Below are 26,920 nucleotides of genomic sequence, written 5' to 3'. Positions count from 1 at the left end.
TTGTACCAGCTTCAGAAATGACATACATGTGACTAATTTCCATAGTCCGAATGCCAATTTTTATTCACTCTAATTCTGCAATTTATTATACAAATGAGGATCAACAAATATACAATCACTGCTTAAGTTTCTCCCTCTTACACTCAACCTTTTCAATTTTAGTTTCCCTGCCCAATTACTCCAACTTATTTAGAAAATAGTAACTTCTTCAATCACTTATAACCTTCCATGTTCAGATGCAACCCATCTCTTGCATGCATTCAAACACACTCCAGACATCAACAATTTCCAGACCTCTTTTTTTGCACATTCTTGTAATCATGAGAGATGGAATGAGAGAGAGGTATGGGAGTGCTAGAGGAGGAGAAAATGGAAACAGTAGGAGAGAGGGAATACTAAGAGGTATAATGTATGGGGACTCAATGATCCATGGTGTTCAAGATAGGATAAGGAGTGTTTGCCAGGAGAAACAATGGAAAGTGTAGCTTTGACATTTAAGAGAGGAGAAAGGGTAGATGAGATGATTGTGATGATGGGAACAAATGACTTGAGTGGTGGTGTAAATAGGGCAGCGAGAGATATGAGATTCTTGCATGAGGTGGTACAAAAGAAGACACAGAGAGGAAAGATAGTGTGTGTGTGTTGCCTAGGTATGATTATGCCGAGCTGAGCAGAAGAGCAGTAATATTGAATGACATAATAGCTAGAATGTGCGACAAGAGAGGACTAGAATTATGTGGATCCATGGAGTGCATTTGAGGACAGAGAGGAATTGTATGCCAGAGACCGTTTACATTTGAATGAGGAAGGACGTAGGCATCTGGAGCGATTGCTGTTCTGAATGAGTCAGTGTGTCCCAGGGATGATGGCAGCAGGGGTGGCCTCTTCTGGGAATGGGTACTTGGGAGAAGGGAGACGACATCAGCTAACACTGAGCCCAGTGGAATATAGAGGGGGTTAATGCTGGGTATAGAAACAACAGCATTTATATGCTTTATACTAATGCCAGGAGTATCCAGAATAAAGGAGAGGAATTGGTGGAACAGATCAGCCTGGCCAAAAATTATTGGGATCACTGAGCCATGGCAGACAGAAGAGGATATAATGATAGGAATAGAAGTCCTTGGGTACAGCATTTTTCGGCAGGATAGGAAGGGAAAGCGTGGTGGTGGAGTACTGCTTATGATAAGTGACGACCTATGTCCTCTAAGAGTGGAGACTTTGGAAGGCAGTGGCACTAATGATTTTGAAAGCATATGGTGTGAGGTAGAGGTGGGAAAGAGAGGATATTTAATGTGGTGTTGCTACAGACCCAGGAGCACAGAGGGTGGGGACCAGGAAATGTTTAGACAGTTGAGTTTGGAAAGTGCAAGAAGAATGATCGTTGTGGGAGATTTTAACCATAGTAGTATAAACTAGGGAGAGGAAGATGCATGTAGCAATAAGGGAATGGAATTTCTAGAGTTCTTGAGGGACAAATGTCTCAGGCAACATGTAATACAGGGAACAAGAGGTTCAAGAGTTTTGGATTTGGTTATAGCATCAGAAGAGTTGATAATAACTGAGATGGCATATCTCCCACCAGTTGGAGAGAGTGACCATATGGTTTTGACGAGGAAAATGAATAGAGATGCAGGAGTATCAAAGAGATGGGAATATATGTGGATTTATAAGGCAGGTGATTATAATAGTCTAAGACATCAACTTGGGAAAGTTTCATGGAGTGAGGAATTGGAAGGTCGGGATATCATTAGTGCATGGGAAATTATGAAAGAATATTTGCTAGCAGCAATGGTAAATTGTATGCCACGAGTGAACAAGAGGACACAATTTCGAGTAAAGTGGATGACAAACAATATTAAACAGGAATTGCATGCAAAAAAGAAGTTATGGAAGAGGTATAAGGAGACAGGTGAAGAGAAGATGTATGAAGAGTATAAGACACAGGCCAGAAGAGTGACTCGTGTGGTAAGGAAAGCAAAACTGGAATATGAGAGGAGATTGGCCCTAAGATCCAAAGAAAATCCCAGGGAATTTTTTAGATATGTGGCCAGTAGGAGGAGAAATGACTGTGGAAAATTATATTGTGGGATAAAAATTGGAATAGAGTGACTGATGCAGAGGACATAGTGGAATTGTTCAATGAATGCTTTACTGGAGTATTTCATCCTGGAGGAGTTAGTTTTAATGCTAGAGGGATTTGGCAGGTTCGAGGTTTAGAGATACAGGAGGAGAGTGTGTTTCAAATACTGAGTACTCTGGATGTCAGTAAAGCTGTTGGACTGGATGGTATTTTACCATGAGTTTTGATGCTAGGGAACTGACAGTGCCTTTGACCTGGCTTTTCAATGAAAGTCTGGCTGTGGAAAAGGTGTCCATGGAATGGAAGGAAGGTAAGATAGTGCAATTGCATAAGGGCGGTAGCAGATTGGAAGTGTCTAATTATAGGCCAGTTTGTGTGTCATCAGTAGTTAGTAAGATCTTGGAGAAAGTAGTGAAGGACCGTGTGTATATCTGTGAAAGTCAATATAAATTTGTGAAGAGGCGTTCTTGTTTTAGCAATATGCTAGTCTTTTATTATAAAGTTACAAGAGCATTAGATGAAGGAAAATCACATACTGACATTTTCTTAGACTTAGCAAAGGCATTTGACAGGGTGCTACATGATAAGCTGATATTTAAGTATCAGCTTATCTCCGATAGGTATCAGAGAGTTGTGTATGTTGGGGCAGTTTCAAGGCAGCAGGTTACAAGTAGGATCCCATAGGGCTCAGTACGGGGAACTATATTGTTTAACCTTTATATCAATGACATTGTCAGTGGATTGCGAGGGGATATTCAGTTGTTTGCAGATGATGCGAAGCTGGGAAGGATTATTGGTAATAGTGCAGATGCAGCAGCCCTGCAAGACGATTTGAATAAGCTAGACAGATGGTTCGGTTTAATGCAGCAAAATGTAAGGTCTTGAGGTTTGGGAAACAGTGATGGGACACTGTATACTCAATGGGAGGAGTTATACTGGAGGAAGTTGGGGAGACAAAATATCTGGGATTGATGAGTGGTAGAAACCTGAAATTTAGGGGACATATTGCAAAGGTGGTGAAGGTAACACAGAGGATTGCTGCAATAATGAGAAGGACACTGACCTGCAGAGGTAAAACAGTTATCATTCCATTGTATAAGCCCCTGATCAGACCACACTTAGAATATTGTTCTCAGATTTGGTCCCGAGGATTTGAAGGGGATAAATTAACTGTAGAAAGGGTACAAAGGTGGATAACAAAGATGGTTTCAGGACTGTACAATGATAGTTATGAGGATCAGCTGAGGGAATGTGGACTGCAGAGTTTGGTGGGTAGAAGAAGAAGGTGAGGGACATGATTGAGACTTTTAAACTGTTGAGAGGTGGTTACAGGGTTGACACTGGGGAGTTCTTTCACTTGGTTGAACAGCGGGAAGGAGTGATGACAAGAGGCCATCCCTGGAAGTTACAAAAGGAATGTGTGAGCAAGAGTGTTAGGAGTGGTTTCTTTGCATGGAGGGTGCTTGAACCATGGAATGCATTGCCTGATGAAGTTGTGAGAGCAAGAACGGTCAATGAGTTTAAAGAGTGGTATGATAGACTTTGTGTTTCTTAGGAGTGGACCTCCACTCGATGAGTCTTGATAGACTTTGTGTTTCTTAGGAAGGAACTCCCACGATGAGTCTTTTGACTCCATGGAGGCCTGAATAATAATAATAATAATAATAATAATAATAGTATCATTCATTATCATCGCTTGTCTACTTAACTCATAATTGTCAAAGTGAGGTAGCACACATGCACACACTATCCTCCCTTTGATATTTCTCTTCTTCATGATATCTAACATGTTCTTAAATCTCTTGCTACCCAATTGATACTACCATCTGGTCATTTGTACCCACCATAACTATCATCTTTCCTGCATGATGCAGGAAAGATGATAGTTATGGTGGGTACAAATGACCAAGTACTTCTCAGGCATACCGCTCTCCATACCCTTAATCATAGAATCAGTATATATTTTACCACTCATAACTTCATTCAATTCCAAACCATCATCACTCATGGCCTAATTTTCTATGCTATTCAGTATGACTTTTCCAGTTTCATTACTCAATGCTCTTTTACTTACTCCCTCACTCTCATGGCAATTTGTTTTTTCTAGACATCTTGTGCTTTCATTCTGTTGAGTCCCATACTATTTATTACTTCATCAATCACCAAAGACTCTCCCATACTTAATCCTGTTGTAGTTACTTCAGCTAAAGTCATCTCCATAGTCCTAATTTCTCTATTCAACACATTTAACTTAGTTTTAATTTCCAGAACCTCGTTACCAACTACTTCCAATTCCTCTTGAAGAAGATGAAGGACACTTTTCATTTTCACGAACTCCTGCCGAAGCTCTTCCGCTATGGTCCTGATGTCTGCTTCCATTCGTAATTGCTCCAGCCTATCCCAACACTTCTTGCATACTTCAACGTTTTCATTCTTCTCATTTAGTCAAACAGTCCACAGATCCTTCACATTTTTCAGTGCATACATATAGTAGTTTCTGCAATGCATCCATTGCGAAAAATCCAACACAGAGCCAGACTTTTGTATAGAAGTCCTCCAAGCCACGGACGTATGTCTCTTGTTGGACGCCATCATTAGACGCTGAAGTAGTGAAACAGACAGTAGCAAAAACACAATATATACAACAGAGTTTCAAACAATAACACCACTGAAGGACACTTGTATCTAATTGAAGCACAACTGCATCACAATTTGAGACAAAAAGCCACATTATACTTTAATTTAAAAAAAAATGTTTTCTAGCATAACTCAACAGGACATTCACTAATGACACTAATGCCCAGTTTCAAGGAAATGACTAAATGACTCAAGCAAATGAAAAGAAATCCCAAAGATTTTTTTTGTTAAGTGGAAAATAAGAGAAAGAATGACTTAGGGAAAGATGACTTTAAGGAATGCAGATAGTGGAGATTTAACAAAGAGATGAAATTGTTGAGATACTGAATAACTCTTTTGTGAGGTACTGATGGCAAATTCCACAGAGAGTTGAAGGAGGGCAAAATAATTCCATTGGATAAAGGCAGATTTACTACCACATACATAGATCTATGTATGTGGTAGTAAATTATCGACAAATCAGTATTTCAATAGTAGTGGCAAAAGTACTGGAAAATTGGTCAGTAAGAGAATTCAGGAATGGGCAGATAAGAATATGGATACTCCATGAGTGACAGCCCATCTTTGTAAAGGGTAAGTCATGCCTTAGAAATCTACTAACTTTTTATAATAGAGTGATAGCTGAGTTAGATAAAGGAAATGGCTGTAGTGCCTACATGCACGTGCCTTTTTTTGTAAGTTCCTTTTGAAGATGGCAACGTGACGGTGCCAAAATATTGGAAATATTTATTAAAGTGTAATTTAATTTACATTCCTAGCTACGAGAATCAATATCATCCACGGAGATACGATTGCACAGAAGGCCCGTCAATATGGTAAAATGAAGTTGAAGCTGTCTAGACAATTAAATCGCCTAACTTTCCTGAAATGCTGCCGGGATAATAAGGTAATCCCAAACTGTGTAAAATTCAAGCACCGTTTTGTTTCACAAAAAGTTCTCCATATATATAACTGCACAAGATACGCGTTGCTTCACGAACAAATCACCCCCACGCGGTTTCTCTTAGTAGATATTAACAAAGTTATTTGTGCCTTTGAAGATGAGCTTTCGTGCACTTTAAATCAAGAACTTCGGTCGATTTTACATGACATCTCATGTTCAGCTGCAGACAAAGAATTTGAAAAAAAATACGAGGCTGACAGATGAAAAAATTCGAAAAATTAAAAAAGAACTCTACCATCAATCCAAAACTTGCTACCAACACCGTAATCAACCTTTCTTCAGTCACCCTGAAGCCTGAAGCACTCAACGTGCTTTTACGTGGCCACAACTTCACCGTTGCTCCCAGAAAAATACCTAGTGAGGATATTATGATCTAGATCGAATACAGAATCCACCACCTTCCACATCAAATTGCCAACAGTGTAAGACTAGATGTAGCTTGTGTCCTCTCCAAAGCAAGACCACCAAAAACCAACATATCCAACAAGGAATATAAAGCTCTACAGGAAATGAGGAACAATAAAGAAATAGTTATCACCAAAGCAGATAAGGGAAATGCAACTGTAGTACTTAACCAAAAGGACTACACAGGTAAGCTTAATGCTATTCTATTAGATCAGGATACTTACCACCCTATCGCATACAATCTCACCAACTGACAAATTAGAAAACTTTCCAGGCTCCTTAAGAAAGTCACTTCTTGGTATGTAGAAGTTACCAACAGATTAAAGTTATTTAACTCTATACCCGCCCCCATATTTACGGACTCCCAAAAATACATAAAGAAAATTATGTAAATTATGAAAATGCCATTATGTCCCATAGTGGATGGCATTGATTCCCCCACATACAAATTAGCTAAACATTTGGCCAAAGAGCTCACACACTATACTGGCAACACACCATCACACATAAAAAACTCAGCCCACTTCAAAGTCAGCATAGAAAACCTTACACTCCAACATACTGACATAATGGTCGGCTTTGACGTCTCCTCCTTATTTACAAATGTCCCACTCAAGGAAACTTTAGAGCTAATCCAAGCTAAATATTCTCCCGATATCTAAGCCCTATTTCAGTTCACAATGAACTCAGGCTATTTTGTTTGGCAGGGAAAATTCTACAAACAAATAGAGGGGACAGCCATGGGTTCACCACTCTCCCCACCCTTGGCCAATTTTTTTATGGAGACCCTTGAAGAAAAAGCCTTAGCCTCTGCCCCACAAAAACCAACCATATGGCTTAGCTACATTGATGATGTGTTCGCTATTTGGCCAAATGGCTAAGAAACACTCCTTTCCTTCTTAATACACTTAAACAACCAACACCCCAGAATCAAGTTCACCCTGGAAAAAGAGGAAAACAACAGCCTCCCTTTCCTAGACACGCTAGTCACCCGCCAACCTGATGGAACATTGGTTTTCTCAGTTTGTAGAAAACCCACCCATACAGGCAGATACATTCACCAACAATCCCACCACCCTTCCTCACAACAATATGGAGTGGTGAAAACACTATACAAACAGGGCTAAACTAATCTGTTCTAACGACATGGCCCTAAACACTGAACTAAATCACATCCTCAGCACTTTCTCAGCCAATGGCTACCCCCGCAAAAAAAATCCAAAAAATATTAAAACCTACAAACCACAGCCCCCCTCCCCCCTCCACAACAAGGATTACTCTAAATCCATCACTATTCCCTACATCTGAGGCACCTCGGAAAAAAATACCAAAATCTTAAAAAAACATGACCTGACCTCCTGTTACAGGCCTTACAGAAAATTGGCATCCCTTATCCGCTCCACTAAAGACCAACCACTTCCCCTAGACCAACCTGGTGTATACTAGGTCCCTTGCAGTTGTAAACTGTCCTACTTTGGCCAAATAGGCAGGACAGCGAATATCAGAATTTCTGAACATAAGGACTACATCCGTTTTCACAAATACAGCCATTCTGGTCTTGCAGACCATGCTCTGGATACATGCCACACAATACGGCGGAAGAAAGCTACAGTAATACACCATAGCAAATACAAATTCGAAAGACTATTTATGGAATCAGCCTCAGCCCTAAGAAACTCTCCAAACCTCAACAAATTTGGTTGTATACGACTGCCCCAAATTTGGGAGGCTTACATCAGCAGACCTTCAGCCCAACGGCCAAGAACACCTACTTAGCCCACTAGAGGGCACCATCAGGACTTTTAGGAGAACAATAGCTTCATCTCTTCATTCTCAGTTACTGTGTTGTAGTGCCTACGTGCACGTGCCTTTTTTCGTAAGTTCCTTTTGAAGATGGCAACGTGACGGTGCCGAAATATCAGAAATATTTATTAAAGTGTAATTTAATTTATATTCCTAGCTAGCTTGTTCAATCCCTTAAGTAATTTAGTAACATCAGCTCTATAACACTACCATATCCAAAAAATTAGCTCTTCTTCTAAAACCATATAATATCAGAGTAACCTTCAAACCTATTGAGACCATTCAAAAGTTTATAAGATCAGCGAAAGATAGCCATCCTTTCTACATATACTCTGGAGTTTATAGCATACCCTGTTCATGCGGTATTAATTACATCGGACAGACATATAGAAGTTTTGAAACAAGAAAGAAAGAACACATAGGCTATGTAAGGAATAACAGACAGGATATATCAGGCCTTTCTTCCCACTTTGCCTCTACCAACCATAATATTGAATGGGATATGAGTCATATGTCCTACATAGAAGAGAACCCATTCTAGAACATTTAAAGAAGCTGCTACAGTCGCCCATTAAACAGGTAACTTAAATAAGAATCAAGGACTAATCTTACCAGATATATGGAAAACTCTAATCAGAATGGAAAACTCTAATCATGAAAATTACAATAAATTTCTCAACAAATAAAACGTTGTACCTGCGACACGCGTATTATATCATTGTATCACGCGCAGTGATAACTTTATATAATTTTTAGAATTGTCAGTTAGTTTCCTAGTTTTTGTAACTTTCTATTGCTTACTAGTGTATCCTTTGAAAATGCTGACAGATATCAGTCAGTGAAACGTCGGATACTAAACTATTATTTATTTGACTAATATACAGAATTAAGTCTTTAATTTATTAATACTAGTGGTCAAGAAAAAGGTCATAATATGAATAGAATCGACGAAATCACAAAACGAAAGGTACGCAATCTTGAAAGTTTAAAATGTAGAAAGGCTAGGTATTTAAACCATTTGACATTCTTAAAAAGGTGTCGCAACAACAATGTTATACCAAAATTTCTTCACTAAAAACAACTTTTCAAGTCAAAAAAGCTAATATCATTTACCTTAATACAGCATTCGCTCCACTTAGAGAAAGAATTTGTCATTCGAGATTCATACTTAACCAAATAGACTCTCAATACTATGACTTATTCACAGACGTTTCTGATATCCTAGATGAAGAAACTTGGCAAATACTGGATGTCAATTTAATGTGGAAAAGTGTAAAGGTATGGATTTTTGTACCAAAATATTGTCACGTCGAGGGAACTTTACACAAGGAAATTGATGAAGCCAGAGATTTGGGGATAGTAGTAGACAAAGAGTTGAAATTTAAAAGGCATATTGCAAAAGTAGCCAGGGTAATTCACAGGATAACTTAGTTATTGAAGAATACACTTAAAAGCAGAGATAAGGGAGTTATCATCCCTCTTTATTAAGCCTTGATATGACCGTATCTGGAAAATACAGTTCTCAGAGCTAGTCACCTAGGTTTATCAGGATGAGAAAGTAGTGGAGGGGATCCAGAAGTAAGTGACCAAGATGGTAACTGGTCTGCAGAATGCTCCTGATCAAGATAGAATGAAGGGTTGTAGATTACAGAAGTAGACTGAATAACTTCTGTTACTCAACAGAAAAGGAAGTGGGGGGGGGGTATGATAGAAACATTAAACTTAAAAGTTTCTTTCAATTGATGCAGGGGAAATGTTTCAGCACTTGTTTAGAGTGGGGTGATAGAACAAGAGGTCACCCGTGGAAGTTGGGTAAGAGTGTGGTTAGCAAAGGTCTGCAGACTAGATTTTTGCATGAAGAGTGGTGAATGAATGGAATGGGTTGTCTGAGTCAGTTGTGAGTGCTTAGTCTGTTAATGGTTTTTCAAGGAGAGATAAGATACATATTATGTTGATAGTTTGGGTCTCCCACAATGAGTCTTAGAACTCCATGGAGATATGACATGTATACTGCTATGCATTAAGGGAAGGACCATTACCCAGACCGGGTAGTGATCCTTCCCTTAATTCGACCTCAATTCGACCTTAATTGAAGTCTCGTCAGTGGGAGCCAGACTCAGAGGTGGTGATACTAAGGTGGAAGTAATGGAGAAGTCATATTTCCCTATATGAGTTGCCAAAAGATGTCTCACCTTATTATTAAATTACTCTGGATTTAGAAAAAGATGTTGGAAGTTTTTTCCCCACTTGGTTAGACTATAATAAATTTAGTTTAATCCTTTATCCTAGTGTAAGCAAACAAAGTTTGCACGTGACGAGTTGCCTCAGGTCCTGAAGATACTTCAGGTGCAAACTTTGTTTGCTTACACCTGGATAAAGGATTAAACTAAATTTATTATACCCCTGCTGACTATACTCTTATTCAGTTTACATGAATGGCCCCTATTTCTCCCACCACCAGATCTGTTCTGAAAAATTTCATCTGAATAAATCTAGTAAAAACCCCTCAGTAATTTGTAGGTCTCAATCATATCACCCCTTTTCTGCCTATCAACCAGTTTCCATAACACATAAATCTTCAACTTGTTATCATAAGGTTCATTCCATAGAACTGCTACCATCTTGGAAACTCACCTCAGGATTCTCTCCACCTCTCCCTCATCACCAAGAAACCTTGGTATTCAGATCTCCATGCAGTAGTCAAGGTGTGGTGTTATCAAGGCTCAATAAAAAGGAACAATAACCTCCTTATTGCAAACATAAAGTGCAGAAAGCCACTTATGCCCACTGCCGTTCTGATGCTTTATACTAACTATCGCATTCTGATTTGTTATCAGTGGTACTAACTTAGGCACATTATACACATTCTTACATTCACCTGCCTCACTGATGTCTGCATATCCACTCAACACATTCATCCCTCCCCTCCCCTAAAAACTTTAATTTCCCTGATTCTGCATATCCACTTTCACTTCATTCAACAACACTTTTCCCAGTTTCCAAACACCAAATCTATTCAGATGTAAACAATCCTTCTTGTACAAACCCTTTTACCTGTCAAACTCACTCCACACATCCCAAAACTCCACACTACTCCTCCTGCATAACCTATGCATCAAGTCATTCATTATTATGGCCCTCCTTCTCAGTTCTACTCTGTCAAACTGTGGTAATATACTATCTATCTTAACTCTTTCACTCTTTTCTTTTTCCACTTTCAGTAATTCTTTCATGCCATACTTTTCTTCTTTCAAATCATTCGTTCCAGCCAATACAATCATCTCTTTCACCCTAACCTTTTGTGGTCTAATAGCCTCACTAATATCATTAATTTTTGCATTTGGAAAGCACGATTTTGTCAATCACACCTTTTAGGATTTTATCACCATACAAGACTGACTCCTTAATTTTTCTTTCTCTATTGGTCAAGCCCTCAATTTCTCTTATCTCGCATTTCTTTCTTTCTGTTATCAGCTGATCCACTCACCAGACATTTCTGCATTCACTCCAGGTCTCGCTTTGCCCTGTGTATCGCTCCACACAATTAAGTTTTCTCTCTCATTACATGCAGCAATTCATTCTTTACATCAGTCATACTATTCTTTTGTTCAAAACTTTTGCTCTCTCTCAATTGTGTTACATTTAATCTCTCTCTCTCTCTCTTTCAGTCCTATCTGCATTACATTACACTCATTTTCAAACATATTCTGAGTTTCATTCGGTAATTCAATCTCATGACCTGACATACTTTTGATTCTGGCTCTTATAGCATTTTCAGCACATTTTACCACCACTATTGCTTTCAAACTCAATTCCATCTTCCTTCAATAATGTGTATATTGTGCAGACAGTGCACTGCATGAAGTCCCTTTGATTAAATTTTTTAAACAATGACACCTTGGATGCCATTGTTCTGCTTTGCATCAATGCCATATGCTATGCTATGTAACTTACCATGCAAAACACTAAATTAACAATATTTAAAACAAAACTTTTAAGTTAAAACTAATTAACTCTACAATATACTCTAATTCCAACACAAATTTTTAACTGACAATGCTGTTTTTTTTTAAAACTAAACAACTTAGCTTTCGGAGCTCTTTAAACACAGTCATACCACAATATGCCACCTGACACCACATACAGCCCTGAAATATAATACCTAAAATATATATTCTGTATTGAATCTTACTGATCTCCCATGATGAGTATTGTGACTTCACAGTGATCAAGGAAATAACATTAATATTTTTGAATAACTGTATACATTTTGCAAACAATTTATTTAATTAGCAATACTGAGACTGAATGCACATTAATTATCAAGATTGTTATTAGATTTTGGAGTGAATTTGTTAAATAACAATTAATAATTAATTAGTGAAAATGGCAGTAAGAACTAGAATAACCAGATGCATGGAATGAAAATACATGTGTTGATAGTATTGAGTTTACTAAGATAGTTCAAATATGTGAGTGTAATACGTATGTGTGCAATATGATATAATGGACTGATGGTGATTTGAATGAAAGTTGTGAATGGGAAATGAAGAATATCAGGCAAAAGGCAAAAATTAGTGATGGGTACAGAAAGTGTTAAGCAGAAGAGTTAGCTTCGGAATATGAGTGAATATAATGTGATAATATGTGGATGATTGAAATAGGAAAAGCGAGCATAAATGCCGGCCTGGTTGGCAGAGTGGTTAGCTTATCAGCTCTCCAGCCAAAAGGCTGCGGGTTCAAATCCCGATGTGGGCATGGATGTTTGTGATTGTCTGTGAAAATAATAGTGGTGATGGTGGACAGTAGATGGCATTGGAATAGATGAAGCAATTTGTGGATGAGGTTGAGTGGTGGAGACGGAGAGTTGTAGAGTAGGTGCCCTCCCTCGATGAGTCTTAGGACTCCCTGGAGGTGTCAAATAATAATAGAAAAAAAAATAATAATAAAATGCAGAAACAGATGTGAGAATGATCAGTCAGGTTCACATCCATCTTACATTCATGAATGAGAGAATAAAACAAATCCTAGCTGATGGGAAAATAGCAGGAATGATTGCAAAAATGCAGGAATTAAAGAATGAAATGATTATGATGAGAAATAAAATGAAATGTATACAAAATTAAATTAGACATATGGTGGATACGGAAAAAAGAAAGAGTAAAATGAATAAAAGAAAGATAATGAGGAAAAAGAAGTAGTAAATGACCTGAGAGAAGCAATATTTGGAGATTCTATTATAAAATATGTTGTGTATCAGAGTGCACAAGATCTGTTTTCCAGGAGGAAGGATGAATAGCCTGTCTGAGATGCTGAATATGAGAAGTTAGCTTATTTCATAGTTAGTAATTGTGGTTGGAACAAATGAATGGTTGGGCATAGGGAGATCATGAGGATGGATATCAGGAGAATATTGAGAAGAGAAACACGAACATATGACGAGATTAGTTTGCACATTACCCAAGTATGACAATGAAGAATAAGAATAATGGCAGAAACCAAAGATCTTATATGGAATGTTAGAATAAACGTGTGAAGAGAAAGGAGTACAGTTCATGAATGTGTGGTATGAGTTTCAAGAATGAATGGATATGTTAGAAGTGATGGACTGCATCTGAATAGTTTTTGAAGTGAGTTATTTGGAAAGGCTGATGATGGGAGGAAGTGTAATGAATGATGCACAAGCAAGATACCAGCAGAAGTCTCAGACAATGTAAATGATCAGGAGAATGTAATTTGTGAGACTGATGTGATTGTGAATGAAGATGAAAATGTCAGAACAGGGTGCTGACTCTGAATCCATCCATTTATGCATGGAAGAACATCAGGGAGACATTTCTTACAACAGAACCAGAGCCAGCACTCTCTCTAGCCACGTTCTCTTTTCCATCAACGCAGATGATGGCCGCCAACACATCGTTGACTGGCAAAAAACCTCTAATATCCATGTGTGCTATGATGAACTGGAAAGAAGAATAACTGAATCTAAAGAAATATCACTTGATTCGTCTCATATTAATAACAGCCTTAGCTATAATATTTCTGATGCACACATTGCCACTGTCCAATACTGGCGCACTAATACCAGCTCACGCATGTAGTCTACTTCAGTTGGAACTCTAGCACGCATTCTTTTTTTTTTTAATATACTTGTTTTATACTAGATCTGTTAATGCATTTTTTCATGTGTCTGTTATTTTTTATTTTATTCTTTGCCCATGATACTGAAGAAGTTGTATATCAACGAAACTAAGTGTGTCTTAACAATAAATTTGTCATTATCGGTATAAAGTTATTTAATTTCCTTTTTTATATACAGTTCTACCGAGGTAAATAATGAACATTAATATATATATATATATGGGGGGGGGGGACATACATGGGAGAAAGGTTGATTAGACAGGAAGTGTGAAGCAGTCATAGATGAGGGAATAGAACAGGTAGAACTGGTATAGATCAAGAAATTAATTGTTATGCTCATTATTTTTTTATTAGTATTATTATCCAAGACCCCATGGAGGCAAGACACCTGGGAGGTCCTTTTCTCATACACAGAGCTCATCATACCTGCTTTAAACACACTCAAATTCCCTACAGACACCACACTGTCAGGTAAAGAATTCCAATCATTCACAACTCTGCATGAAAAAAACCTGCTTCTCACACCTCTTTATACAGTTTCCAGGGATGACCTCTGGTTTTCCCATGATCTCCCACTATTTTCTGTAGAACCTTTCAAGCATTGATCCTATAACAATCCCTTACTAACTTGTAGGTCTCTACCATATCACCCCTCTTCCTCATGTCCCATAGTCTGCAAATTGCATCTCTCAATCTTACCTCATACTCGACATTCCAGACGTTAGAAACTACCTTAGTCAGGTGACAAAATCTGGGTTCAATAGTCCATATGTGGCCTAATCAAAGCCTTATACAATGGAACAAGAATTCCCCTACTTTTACAAATCAGTGTCTTCTACATCATTCCCAGAAGCATTTGTGCTGTCTTCACAATTTTGGCTATGTGTCCACTAAATTTCAGATTCTTAACCATTATCACCAACAGATCTCTTATTTCCTCCACCTCTGACAATATATCCTCACCGAGCATAAAGTCTGTCCCATCTTTGTTTTCCAAATTTTAAACCCTCACATTTTGCAATATTGAACACACATTCCCATTCCCAATCACTCAATTTATTCAAGTCTTCTTGTAAGGCCACAACATTTTCTCCACTCTTCATGGTTCGTCCCAACTTTGCATCATCTGCAATCAACTGAAAATCTCCCAAATCTTAACCAATATCATTAATATACAACTTAAACAGTAATAGCCCTAAAACAGACCCCTGAGACACTACTAGTGACTTTCCATTTCCTGGATATCGCTCCCCCTTACACGACTTGTTGATACCTATCAGATAGCCAGTCTCCAATCCAATGCACTAATCTAATATCCAACCAAATCCACTCTAGTTTGACTATCAACATATCATGCAATAGTCTATGAAAAGCCTTCGTGAAATCTAAGTATATTACTGTGTATCCTTCTCCTCTGTACAAGGAAGCAGTCGCCTTATTGTAATAAGTTAGTAGATTACTAAAACATGATCTCCTTTTAGCTGTCCATCAAAGATAACACTATTGTTGTCAACCCAATTCTGGATCCTAGTTCTCAAAAGCTTCTCCTGTAAGTTAACCACAACATCTAGACACACAGATAGTCCTATAGTTTGATGCTTGAGTTCTATCACCTCCTTTATTAAAAAACTATGTCAAGGCCGGCGTCAACTCCCTGGAACATTTCTTCAGAATACATGGTGATATATTATCATCAAGTCCCACAGCCTTATTAACATCAAGTTTGCTCAATTCCCCATACACTTCTTGCTCACTTACATTCAGTCTCTCCTCCCCATCATCAACTGCTCTCAATCTCTCCATGAAGTCACATTCACAAGATTGAAAGATCTTCATGAACTGCTCATTAAGTATCTTCACCACACATTCTGCAACAGCTGTCTTTATACCATTTTCTACAATCAATGTCATCCTTCCATAATCCTTCTTTCTTTTACTGGCTAAATATCAAAAGAATTCCTTAGGATTCTTCTTGACTTTCCTGGTCTTCATAATCCTCACGGAATTGTAATTTCCACTTCTCACCCTGTCCACCCTGAGTCTCCCCGTTTCCCTGTTCCTCTTGCACACCCATTCTCTCATTTTCCATACTCATGCCACTCACTTCCTCATTCATAACCACTTCATCAATCTCTCCTGTCTTACTCTCCTGCTCTTCCACATCACTTCCCACCTGATCTGATTCATTCTCTGTACTCACTTCTCTACCTTCTGGCAGCATTCTCTCCAAGCGACTCACACCATAACCACTCAAATGCAGTCCACTCTCATATATAGTTCACTTTGTCCGTCAAAGTCATTCCACACATTAACAAACTGTACTCCTTTCTCCTCACACATTTCAACTAACATATCATTCATAATCCTTGCTCTCTGCCTCATCTCACCCCAGTCTTACCTAGGGAGCACGCTTACTACCTTTCCTGTCACACTATTCTCTTTTATCCGTCTAAGCAGTCTCCTGATACCCATTTGACGTGCTTTTTGTCCTCTGTCAAATTCGTACCTATTAAAACCATCAACTCCTTTGCTCTCTCCCTTCTCATATCAAATGCCTCAATCACTCTGCTCATTTTACCACCTGGAAAACATACCATGTGCATCATCTCATCCAGCACAACTTTAATAATGGCATCACTATACAATGCCATTTGCACGTCTTTTGTTAACTCTTTTGTACCAACATGATTTGTTTTAATCATTTTCAAAATTTTATAAATTTCAAATGTTAATTTCATTCCACAACCATTTCATCTCTTGCCTCATCCAACCCAGTTCAACTTGTGAATCTCCATCATATTCTCTCTATCATTCAATCTTTCTAATTTTTAAACTCTTGACCTCCCACTTCATACTCTCATTCACCCTTTTGAGTTTCTGTACTTGTAATTTCAGTAATTTCAGTCCATCCAACTTTCACTATCATTCATTCTTTTGATTTTTCCCACTTTCAAACCTTGCACCACAGTATTTCCAGTTTCATTTATTCTTTCAATTTTTCCAACTTTCGAACCTTTCATCATGCTATTTCGGTTTCATTCGTTCTCTCGATTTCATTGTCTTCTGCCATATTCGCCTAATTTTTCGTGCTTTTTACCATCCATTATGGTTCTGAAATCACTCGTTTTCTATTTCAATGATTTTTTAACAATTTTTCACCTTTCTTGCACACCATCCTTCTCTTTTGAACAAGTACTCTCTCTCTCTCTCTCTCTCTCTCTCTCTCTCTCTCTCTCTCTCTCTCTCTCTCTCTCTATCACACTGTCACTACTAACACTTTCTGTCATCAAATTCACATCAAATCTTAGTTTAGCTCGCACTTCGCACGCACACCCTCCCATCTGCCCTAAATATCAACAGATCATCTATATAATCAGAAGAATGAATGTAGCAACCCCTGTCACTTATCAAAATGAATGTTAAAGTCATGCAATGACAAAGCCACCTCCATCTTTCATCTGCCAGTTACTATTCTAAGGTCTAATAACAATGAATTTGTAACTAAGTTTAGGGAAATATCCCACACACTAATAATAATAGTATCACACAACTTTTATAGCAGCTCTTACTCAAACAAACACCCATATACAATTAATTATTTCAAGAATATCTTACCTGAATCTGGAGCTCTTCTTACACACTGCTGCTACATTTGCCTCACGAGCACCCTTATTTACAAATGTCAAGAGTATCAGTAATAAGGAAGATGAAATTGTTGTGCTGATTGACTTTATTTGCCCTAAAAGAGTTTTAGTAAGTGACAGATTGTTGGATGAGAATGATACCCAGAGAGGAATAGAAATGGCAGATATGATGTTTTTTGTAAGGAGATGAAGGAGAGCAAGAAGAGAAGGGGAGAGAATGCTGATGACGATAGCTGGGAAATTATATCAACACATGGTTTAGATGCATGTGAGGGGGGGGGGGGGGGAATGTCACTAGTGTTTAAACAGTATGGTGTGAGGAGGTTGATAGAGTAAGATATTTCATTGGATGTTGCTTCAAGCCAGGAAAATGTGGAGGGTTCAGCCAAAGAAATTTACAGGCAACTTAGCTTAGCGAGCAAGTGAAGGGTAATCATTATCAGTGATATTAATTAGAGCAGTATTAATTAGAATGAAGAGATAACATTGGGGAATAAGGAGAATGAATTTCTCAAGTATAGAATGACTTCTAATGCGACTATACTGATCAAGTACATATAAGAAACAACTATGTTATACTAACTAGTTTCACCAACTGAGGCTGTTGGCATCTTCAGGGTACATAACTGATGTAAGGCACTAAAAAGTTAAAAACTGTTACAAACTATAATCAACTGATTCCAATTATATTAGACAAAGAACAGAGCGCGTGCAATACATGCATAGAGCGTGCATGATCTCACTTGTTGTTATTTGAGAACGTTCTATAGTTGGCACTGTAATTCAGTTCTAGTGAGTTAAGAGATCTAATAAGGGTTTTCCAGATCACGGCTAAGATTAGTCCTTGGTTCCTGTTAAGGTTTTGTATACAGCTGAGTAGGCAACTGCTGTGGCTTCTTTAATAATTAAGGAGTGGAAGTCCCCCTACATGTAAGGAATTGTGCTTCTATCGCACTCTATGATATAGTTCGTTCTTGAGAAATGAAAAGCTAACCCCGATTTTTCTTCTCTGTTACTACTGACATCACCAATGGGTTCTTTTTTGCCTAATTTCAAGGCTCTTTGAAGTCTGACTGATGTAATTCAAGCCGCACAAGCAGGGTATGTTGTAACATGAATTTTTAATTTTTTAACATGAATTTCTCAAGTTTTAAGATAAAACAATCTTAGGCAATAGTATTATTATTATTATTATTATTATTTAGGCCTCCATGAAGTCAAAAGACACATCGTGGGAGGTCCTTCCTAAGAAACACAAAGTCTATCAAGACTCATCGAGGGGAGGTCCCCACTAAGAAACACAAAGTCTATCATACCACTCCTTAAACTCACTGACCGTTCTCACCCTCACCACTCCATCAGGCAATGCATTCCACAGCTCAACCACCCTCCACGCAAACCACTCCTCACCCTCTTGCTCACAGTTTCCTTTCGTAACTTCCAGGAATGGCCTCTTGTCATCACTCTTTCCCGCTGTTCAACCACGCGAAAGAACTCCCCAGTGTCAACTCTGTAACCATCTCTCAACAGTTTAAAAGTCTCAATCATATCACCTCTCCTTCTTCTATCCACCAAACTCTGCAGTCCACATTCCCTCAGCTGATCCTCATAACTATCCTTGTACAGTCCTGAAACCATCTTTGTCATCCGTCTTTGTATCCTTTCCACAGTTAATTTATTCCCTTCAAATCCTGGGGACCAAATCTGAGAACAATAGTCCAAGTGTGGTCTGATCAGAGACTTATACAACAGAATGATAACCCTTTTATTTCTGCAGGTCAGTGTCCTTTTCATTATTGAAGCAATCCTCTGTGTTACCTTCACCACCTTTGCAATATGTCCCCTAAATTTCAGGCTTCTACCAATCATCAAACCCAGATCTCTTGTCTCCCCTACTTCCTTCAGTATAACTCCTCCCATAGAGTATGCAGTGTCCCATCGATGTTTCCCAAACCTCAAGACCTTACATTTTGATGCATTAAACTGATACCACCATTCATTTGCCCATCTATCTAGCGTATTCAAATCCTCTTGAAGGGCTACCACATCTATACTATTACTAATAATCCTTCCCAGCTTCGCATCATCCGCAAACAACTGAATATCCCCTTGCAATCCACGGGCAATGTCATTGATATAAAGGTTAAACAATATAGGTCCTAGTACTGAGCCCTGTGGGACACCACTTGTAACCCTCTGCCTCCTTGAAACTGCTCCACCATACACAACTCTCTGATACCTATCAGACAGCCAATCCTGAATCCAGTTGACCAATCTGACATCCAGACCCATGTGCTGCAACTTAAATATCAGCTTATCATGTGGCAACCTGTCAAATGCCTTTGCTAAGTCTAAGAAAATTGCAGTATATGCCTTTCCCTCATCTAAAGTTCTTGTAACTTTATTATAAAAGGCTAGCATATTGCTAAAACAAGAGCGCCCTTTCACAAATCCATGTTGACTCTCAGAGATAACATTACCCTCATCTGCCCAATGTTGTATACGGTCCCTCACTACTTTCTCCAAGATCTTAAGAACTACTTATGACACACAGACTGGCCTATAATTAGACACTTCCAGTCTGTTACCACCCTTATGCAACGGCACTATCTTACTTTCTTATCATGCATCCTCTCTTCACTTGTCTCCTTATATGTCTTCCATAATCTCTTTTTCACATGCAATTCCTGTTTAATATTGTTTGTCATCCACTTTACTCCAAATTGTGTCCTCTTCTTCACTCATGGTATACAACTTACCATTGCTGCTAACAAATATTCTTTCACAATTTCCCATACACTAATTCCCTGGGCACCTTTGCGGAAGACAGACTTTCATTGAAAAGCCAGGTTAAAGGCACTGTCAGTTCCCTATCACATTCTCTCAAAACTCGTGGTGAAATACCATCTAGTCCCAAAGCTTTACTGACATCCAGAGTACTCGGTATCTGAAACACACTCTCCTCCTGTACCTCTAAACCTCGAACCAGCCCTATCCCTCTAGCATTAAAACTGACTCCTCTAGGATGAAATACTCCAATAAAGTGTTCATTGAACAATTCCACTATGTCCTCTGCATCAGTCACTCTATTCCTATTTTTATCCCACAATATCATTCTTCCACAGTAATTTCTCCTCCTACTGGCCACATAGCTAAAAAATTCCCTAGGATTTTCTTTCGATCTTGGGGCCAATCTCCTCTCATATTCCAGTTTCGCTTTCCCTACTACGCTAGTCATCTTCTGGCCTGTGTCTTATATTCTTCATGCATCCTCTCTTCACTTGTCTCCTTATATGTCTTCCATAATCTCTTTTTCACATGCAATTCCTGTTTGATATTGTTTGTCATCCACTTTACTCCAAATTGTGTCCTCTTCTTCACTCGGGGTATACAACTTACCATTGCTGCTAACAAATATTCTTTCACAATTTCCCATGCACTAATGATATCCCGGCCTTCCAATTCCTCCCTCCTCAATATATAATAGAAGGTACACAAGGGTTAAGAGTTTTAGATCTAGTTATATCATCAGAAGATGAGATTGTAACTAGAATGCATAATCTTTCTCCCAGTTGGTGTAAATGGCCATCATGTGATCACCTGCGTTGTAGCTGTTCATATGAGAATTTACGGTATCTGAAGAAGGAATTTATGTGGAACTAGATGGCTGGCGATTTTGAAAAACTTAGCAAACAACTGGAAGCAATAGCACGGAAGGCATAGTTGAGTTCTAAGGAGACAAGTGCTGCATTCATCAACAGTTCTTTAACAGCAGCATTGTCTGAATATTTTTGAAAGGTGAAAAGGTTAAATAAGGTAGGAGTAAAATGAATGATGAGATTAAGCATGCAACATGGAAGAAGATGAAGGCATTGTGGAAGCAACAAAAGATGAATGTTTGTTATAATCCATTAAGCATTAGACAAAAACAAAAGCATGTATATGATTGAGTTCTGATATAAGAGAGTTCTCACTGAAAAAGCTTATGGGCTAGTATTTTAATGGCACATATTGTTGAGAGGTGGGAGGATAGGGAAATTTGTAATTGGATCTGCCTATGTAAATTGGTTTTCTGTATGCTGAAAAGGATAGGTTACCATTATGTAGGCAGATGTCTAGAAAGACTAGCCTATTATTAGTTTCCTTTTCCATTGTAAATTGGATTCTATGGTGAAGACTCTTTATGTGACAGAGAAAAGTGTCTAATGCGTCTGGGCCACAAGACCAAATAGAAAGCCTGATAGAAGGTCTCAGATGGGATGAGTAAAGAGCTTGTTTTTCAAAATCTTGCATAAAAAACACGTTATCATTAGATTCTGTTGTGATATACTTCTTTGCCTCTCCTGATAAGGATGTTCTTTGCTGGTTTGATTTTATTAATCTTTTTCATTATTTGAATCTTTTTCTACCTCTGAAATGCTTGGAAATAAGTAGATATTCCCCCCACACACACAGTTACTGCATATGGACATTTTATACATGAACTCTGTAATAAATTTAGTTTAATCCTTTATCCAAGAGCAAGCAAACAAAGTTTGCACCTGAAAATATTTTCAAGACTGAGGTAAGGTGTTATATCCCTTGGCAACTCGTAGCAAAGGTGGACCAAGCACTCATCACTCCTTGTCTCAGTATCTCCCATAATGCAAAGCACATCTCCTTGCAGACATGTATACTGCTATGCATTAAGGGAAGGGCCACTACCCAGACCAGTGTCGACCTTTACTGAGGTCTCATCAGTGGGAGGCAGACCCAGAGGGGTGATACTAAGGCAGAAGTAATGGAGAGGTCATATTTACTTCTACGAATTGCAAACTGTTGTACCACCTTATTATTAAATTACTCTGGATTTAGAGAAAGATGTTGGAAGTTTATTTTGCATTTGGTTAGACTAAAAAAATTTAGTTTAATCCTTTATCCAAGTGTAAGTAAACAAAGTTTGCACCTGAAATTATCTTCAGGATAATTTTAGATGCAAATTATCCTTATTATCTTCAGGATAATTTCAGAAGTCCACCTTTGCTATGATAACTCATAGCAAAGGTGGACTTCTGACTTAGTATCACCACTCTGGGTCTGGCTTCCAGTGCACATCTCCTTGCAGACATATATACTTTTCATTATGGGAGATACTGAGACAAGGAATGATGAGAGCTTGGTCCACCTTTGCTACGAGTTGCACCACCTTACCTCAGTTCTGAAGATATTTTCAGGTGCAAACTTCGTTTGCTTACACTTGGATAAAGGATTAAACTAAATTTATCATAGTCTAACCAAGTGCAAAATAAACTTCCAACATCTTTCTCTAAATCCAGAGTAATTTAATAATAAGGTGGTACACTGGTTGGCAACTAATATGACCTCTCCTTTGCTTCTGCCTTAGAAACGCCACTCTGGGTATGCCTCCCACTGATGAGACCTCAATAAAGGTCGAAACCGGTCTGGGTAGTGGCCCTTCCCTTAATGCACAGCAGTATACATGTCTGCAAGGAGATGTGCTTTGCATTATGGGAGATACTGAGACAAGGAGTGATATGAACTTGGTCCACCTTTGCTACAAGTTGTCAAGGGATGTACCACCTTACCTCAGTCCTGAAGATATTTTCAGGTGCAAGCTTTGTTTGCTTACACTTGGATAAAGGATTAAACTAAATTTATTATAGTCTAACCAAGTATAGGGATGTTAATTATAAGATGATATTCCAGGTTGGTACAAGATTACCATCTCCATATTTCAGGATTTCTTCTTATAGATGTCAGTCATATCTGGAAACTGTAGAGGTCACGCTCTGACATCATTCCTCTTGAAATGCTTATAGTTTAATGGGAATGGGGAGGGAGATTACTAGAATTGCTATTCTCCAAATAGATGTAAATAAATGTTGCTTGAAGGAGTTGTTTCTGAATGTTTTATAGATGAACACAATCTTTCCTGAATGGAGTTTTTAAGTGACTTTGGGGATTCTACCAACTGGATAAATAATGGTGACATTTTCAATATTTGATGTTCACCAGTGTCACAAATTATTAGAAATATGGTGTGCTTCTATAAGTATCTGTTGTTCATTGTTTCTTGCTCTGTGTGTTAGCTGATTTGTTATGACTTCTGAAATAGATTGTTGCTTATTAAAGGGGGATGAAAAAACTTAATAATGAAAGATTCATTCTCAATAGGGAGTTTGATTCAGCCACATGGTTTCCTACAAACCATTAAGGCATTCATGGAAATCTACTGGATGGCAAGCAATAACTGTACAAAGAAGTGGAATGCAATGTCTATCCCAAATGTCACACTAACACAACAGCAAATTTTGGATCCTATCCCTGGACAACGAGTGCAGTGCAATATCCTGTCCCTAGACAGGATATTGCACATATTGCACTGTGAAGATTTACTGCAACAAAATCAGTACTTGCGAGCAAGATCCAGGAGTCAAAGAATATAGAATTTTGGAAATGTAAAACTGAGAGATTCCCTCTACCATGAATAGGTACCCCATGTGGAGGGATTCTGATGATGTGTGGTTGGAGTACAATGTAGTCTGATAGATACAAAGGGTTATGAGATGTTGAGGAAAAATTCAATAACACTATCATTGAAAGAATTCTCAAATACAAATTGAAGGAATAGAAGGAGGTTTTTGCAGGTTGTTAAGGTTTCCACTAAGGTTAACACTTTCCCATTCCTTATTTTATACTGTCCTTTTTTACATGAATTTCAAATAACATGGTTGAAAAAATAAAGAGGAGTGATGTCAGAGTGTGACCTCTGCAGTGTTCCAGACATGACTGACATCTACAAGAAGAAATCCTGAAATATGGGAATGGTAATCTTGTACCAACCTGGAATATCATCTTATATTTAATATCCCTATACCTCCAATTTCTGCAAAAGAAAGCAAATGCCATCTCTCCACAGGACTCTACATCCCAAATACTTTGAGATGCTTCAGAACCAGAAATGTATTCATCTCAAACTGCCTCTCATGACTCTGCTGTTTAGTACCTCCGCAGCTAAATTGGAAGAACATGAATGCCTTCATGTGCTTCCATAGCAATTGGAAGAATGACGGTACACTGTGCCATTTGATTGGAAAAGGCCTAAGTTTGATTATCATCATGACAGGAGGAATCTTTATATGGACTTTTTCAATCGAAGACAAGTTAGCTGATCTCATACGGAGGTAGCAGGGTTTTTTCCTCCCAGAAACTCAGGTTTTTCATCCCACATATAGACAAATCGGCCCTTCAGAACAAATGCAATTTATAGACAAAAAATGCTAGCTGTGGTGGTGGTGGGCAGTAGATGGCGTTGATGTAGATGATTGGTAATAGAGGTCGGTGTAGTGCGAGACTCATCACGGGAGGACACCTACTATACAACAGAGAGTTGTATAGTAGGTGTCCTCCCGCGATGAGTCTTCAAACTACTTGAAGGTGTCACGAATAATAATAATAATAATAATAATAATAATAAAGTAATCATGTTAAGTATGCATGTAATTTTTTAAGTATGTAAAGCATCTAAATTGTAGTTTGTGGATGGAGTAGTAGAAATGGAGAGTTGTAGAGTAGGTATCCTCCCTTGATGAGTCTTCACACTCCTTGGTGGTGTCAAAAAACTAATAATAATAATAAAAATTCAAAGTTGAAGAGTGTATGTGAGTGAAGAGTAGATTTCTTTAAGAGAAATTGTGGTTACAATGCAGTTAAGTGAATTGAAAATGGATTTAAAGAACTGAATCACAATGATGTTAAAGATACCAAGCAATTTTAAACCTGGTTTTACTCCATTTTTTTTCAAGTAAGCAAACAGACAATGTCAAATTTGCACCTGCAATTTATGCAAGACTAGTTGATCCCACAGGTAGTGCAAGACCAAGGCAACTCGTGGTAAAAGTGGAGCAAGCTCTGATCACTAATCTTAATATTTACCCTTAATGCCAAAACACATCTCCAAGAAGGGGATGTATGATGTTTTGTATTAAAGGCAAGGGGCCACTACCCAGACCGGTTTCGACCTTTATTGAGGTCTCATCAGTGGGAGCCAGGCTAGAAATACCAAGATTTAGTAATGCAGAGCTTGTAAGTATTTTACCAAAACAAGTTACCATAAGATGTTATAACCTTATTAAATAAAAATCTCAGGAGGAGATATAGATGTAGAAAGTATCAGAGCTTGCTCCACTTTTACCACGAGTTGCCTTGGTCTTGCACTACCTGTGGGATCAGCTAGTCTTGCATAAATTGCAGGCACAAACTTGACATTGTCTGTTTGCTTACTTGGAAAAAATGGAGTAAAACCAGGTTTAAAATTGCTTGGTATCTTTAACATAACTATACCCAAGTTAAAAATACTTTCTACATCTATATCTCCTCCTGAGATTTTTATTTAATAAGGTTATAACATCTTATGGTAACTTGTTTTGGTAAAATACTTACAAGCTCTGCATTACTAAATCTTGGTATTTCTAGCCTGGCTCCCACTGATGAGACCTCAATAAAGGTCGAAACCGGTCTGGGTAGTGGCCCCTTGCCTTTAATACAAAACATCATACATCCCCTCCTTGGAGATGTGTTTTGGCATTAAGGGTAAATATTAAGATTAGTGATCAGAGGTTGCTCCACTTTTACCATGAGTTGCCTTGGTCTTGCACTACCTGTGGGATCAGCTAGTCTTGCATAAATTGCAGGCGCAAACTTGACATTGTCTGTTTGCTTACTTGGAAAAAAATGGAGTAAAACCTGGTTTAAAATTGCTTGGTATCTTTAACATAACTATACCCAAGTTAAAAATACTTTCTGAATCACAATGAATGCTTTAACTGCAGGAGATACAGTATTACTAACAAAAGCTTGCTAAGTTATGTGTTAAACATAAAAAGTATGAATAAATACAATACTTACATGCATAGACTTTTAACATGTCATAAAAACAAGTCCTATTACTGCCTTCAAGATGCACATCTCTAGCATAAAGAATAATATGATCAGCACGATAAGTTTCCAGAATCCAGGTACAATTTAAATCTGAGTCATAACCATTGGGATAACCAGGAGACATTATTGATATGTTAGATGATCGATTCAGAAATAAGGTACTTCCACAAAGTTGCTCTAAAATATACACAAACAAATAAATAGAAAAACACAATGCAGAGTATATGATATCTGTATGAGTATTGTATGTGTGTGTGTGTGTGTGTGTGTGTGTGTGTGTGTGTACATGCGCACGTGCACACACACACACACACACACACTTTC

At 38.2% G+C, this 26,920-nt stretch overlaps 1 protein-coding gene across 1 annotated transcript in view; it reads right to left on the bottom strand.

The window, feature by feature from the left end:
* The window catches only part of Cubn (Cubilin), a 2,223,842-nt gene that overhangs the window by 959,146 nt on the left and 1,237,776 nt on the right, over positions 1-26,920 (bottom strand). The window contains exon 41 of the mRNA XM_090396294.1: positions 26,564-26,773. Within this exon, the coding sequence (XP_090252420.1) occupies positions 26,564-26,773 (210 nt within the window). The remainder of the gene's footprint in view (positions 1-26,563; positions 26,774-26,920) is intronic.

This window comes from Typopeltis vanoorti, chromosome 8, assembly GCF_054136105.1.
Source record: "Typopeltis vanoorti isolate ZY-2024b chromosome 8, IOZ_Tvanoo_1.0, whole genome shotgun sequence".
Lineage (NCBI taxonomy): Eukaryota > Metazoa > Arthropoda > Arachnida > Uropygi > Thelyphonidae > Typopeltis > Typopeltis vanoorti.
This window is presented reverse-complemented; position numbering and strand designations above follow the sequence as displayed.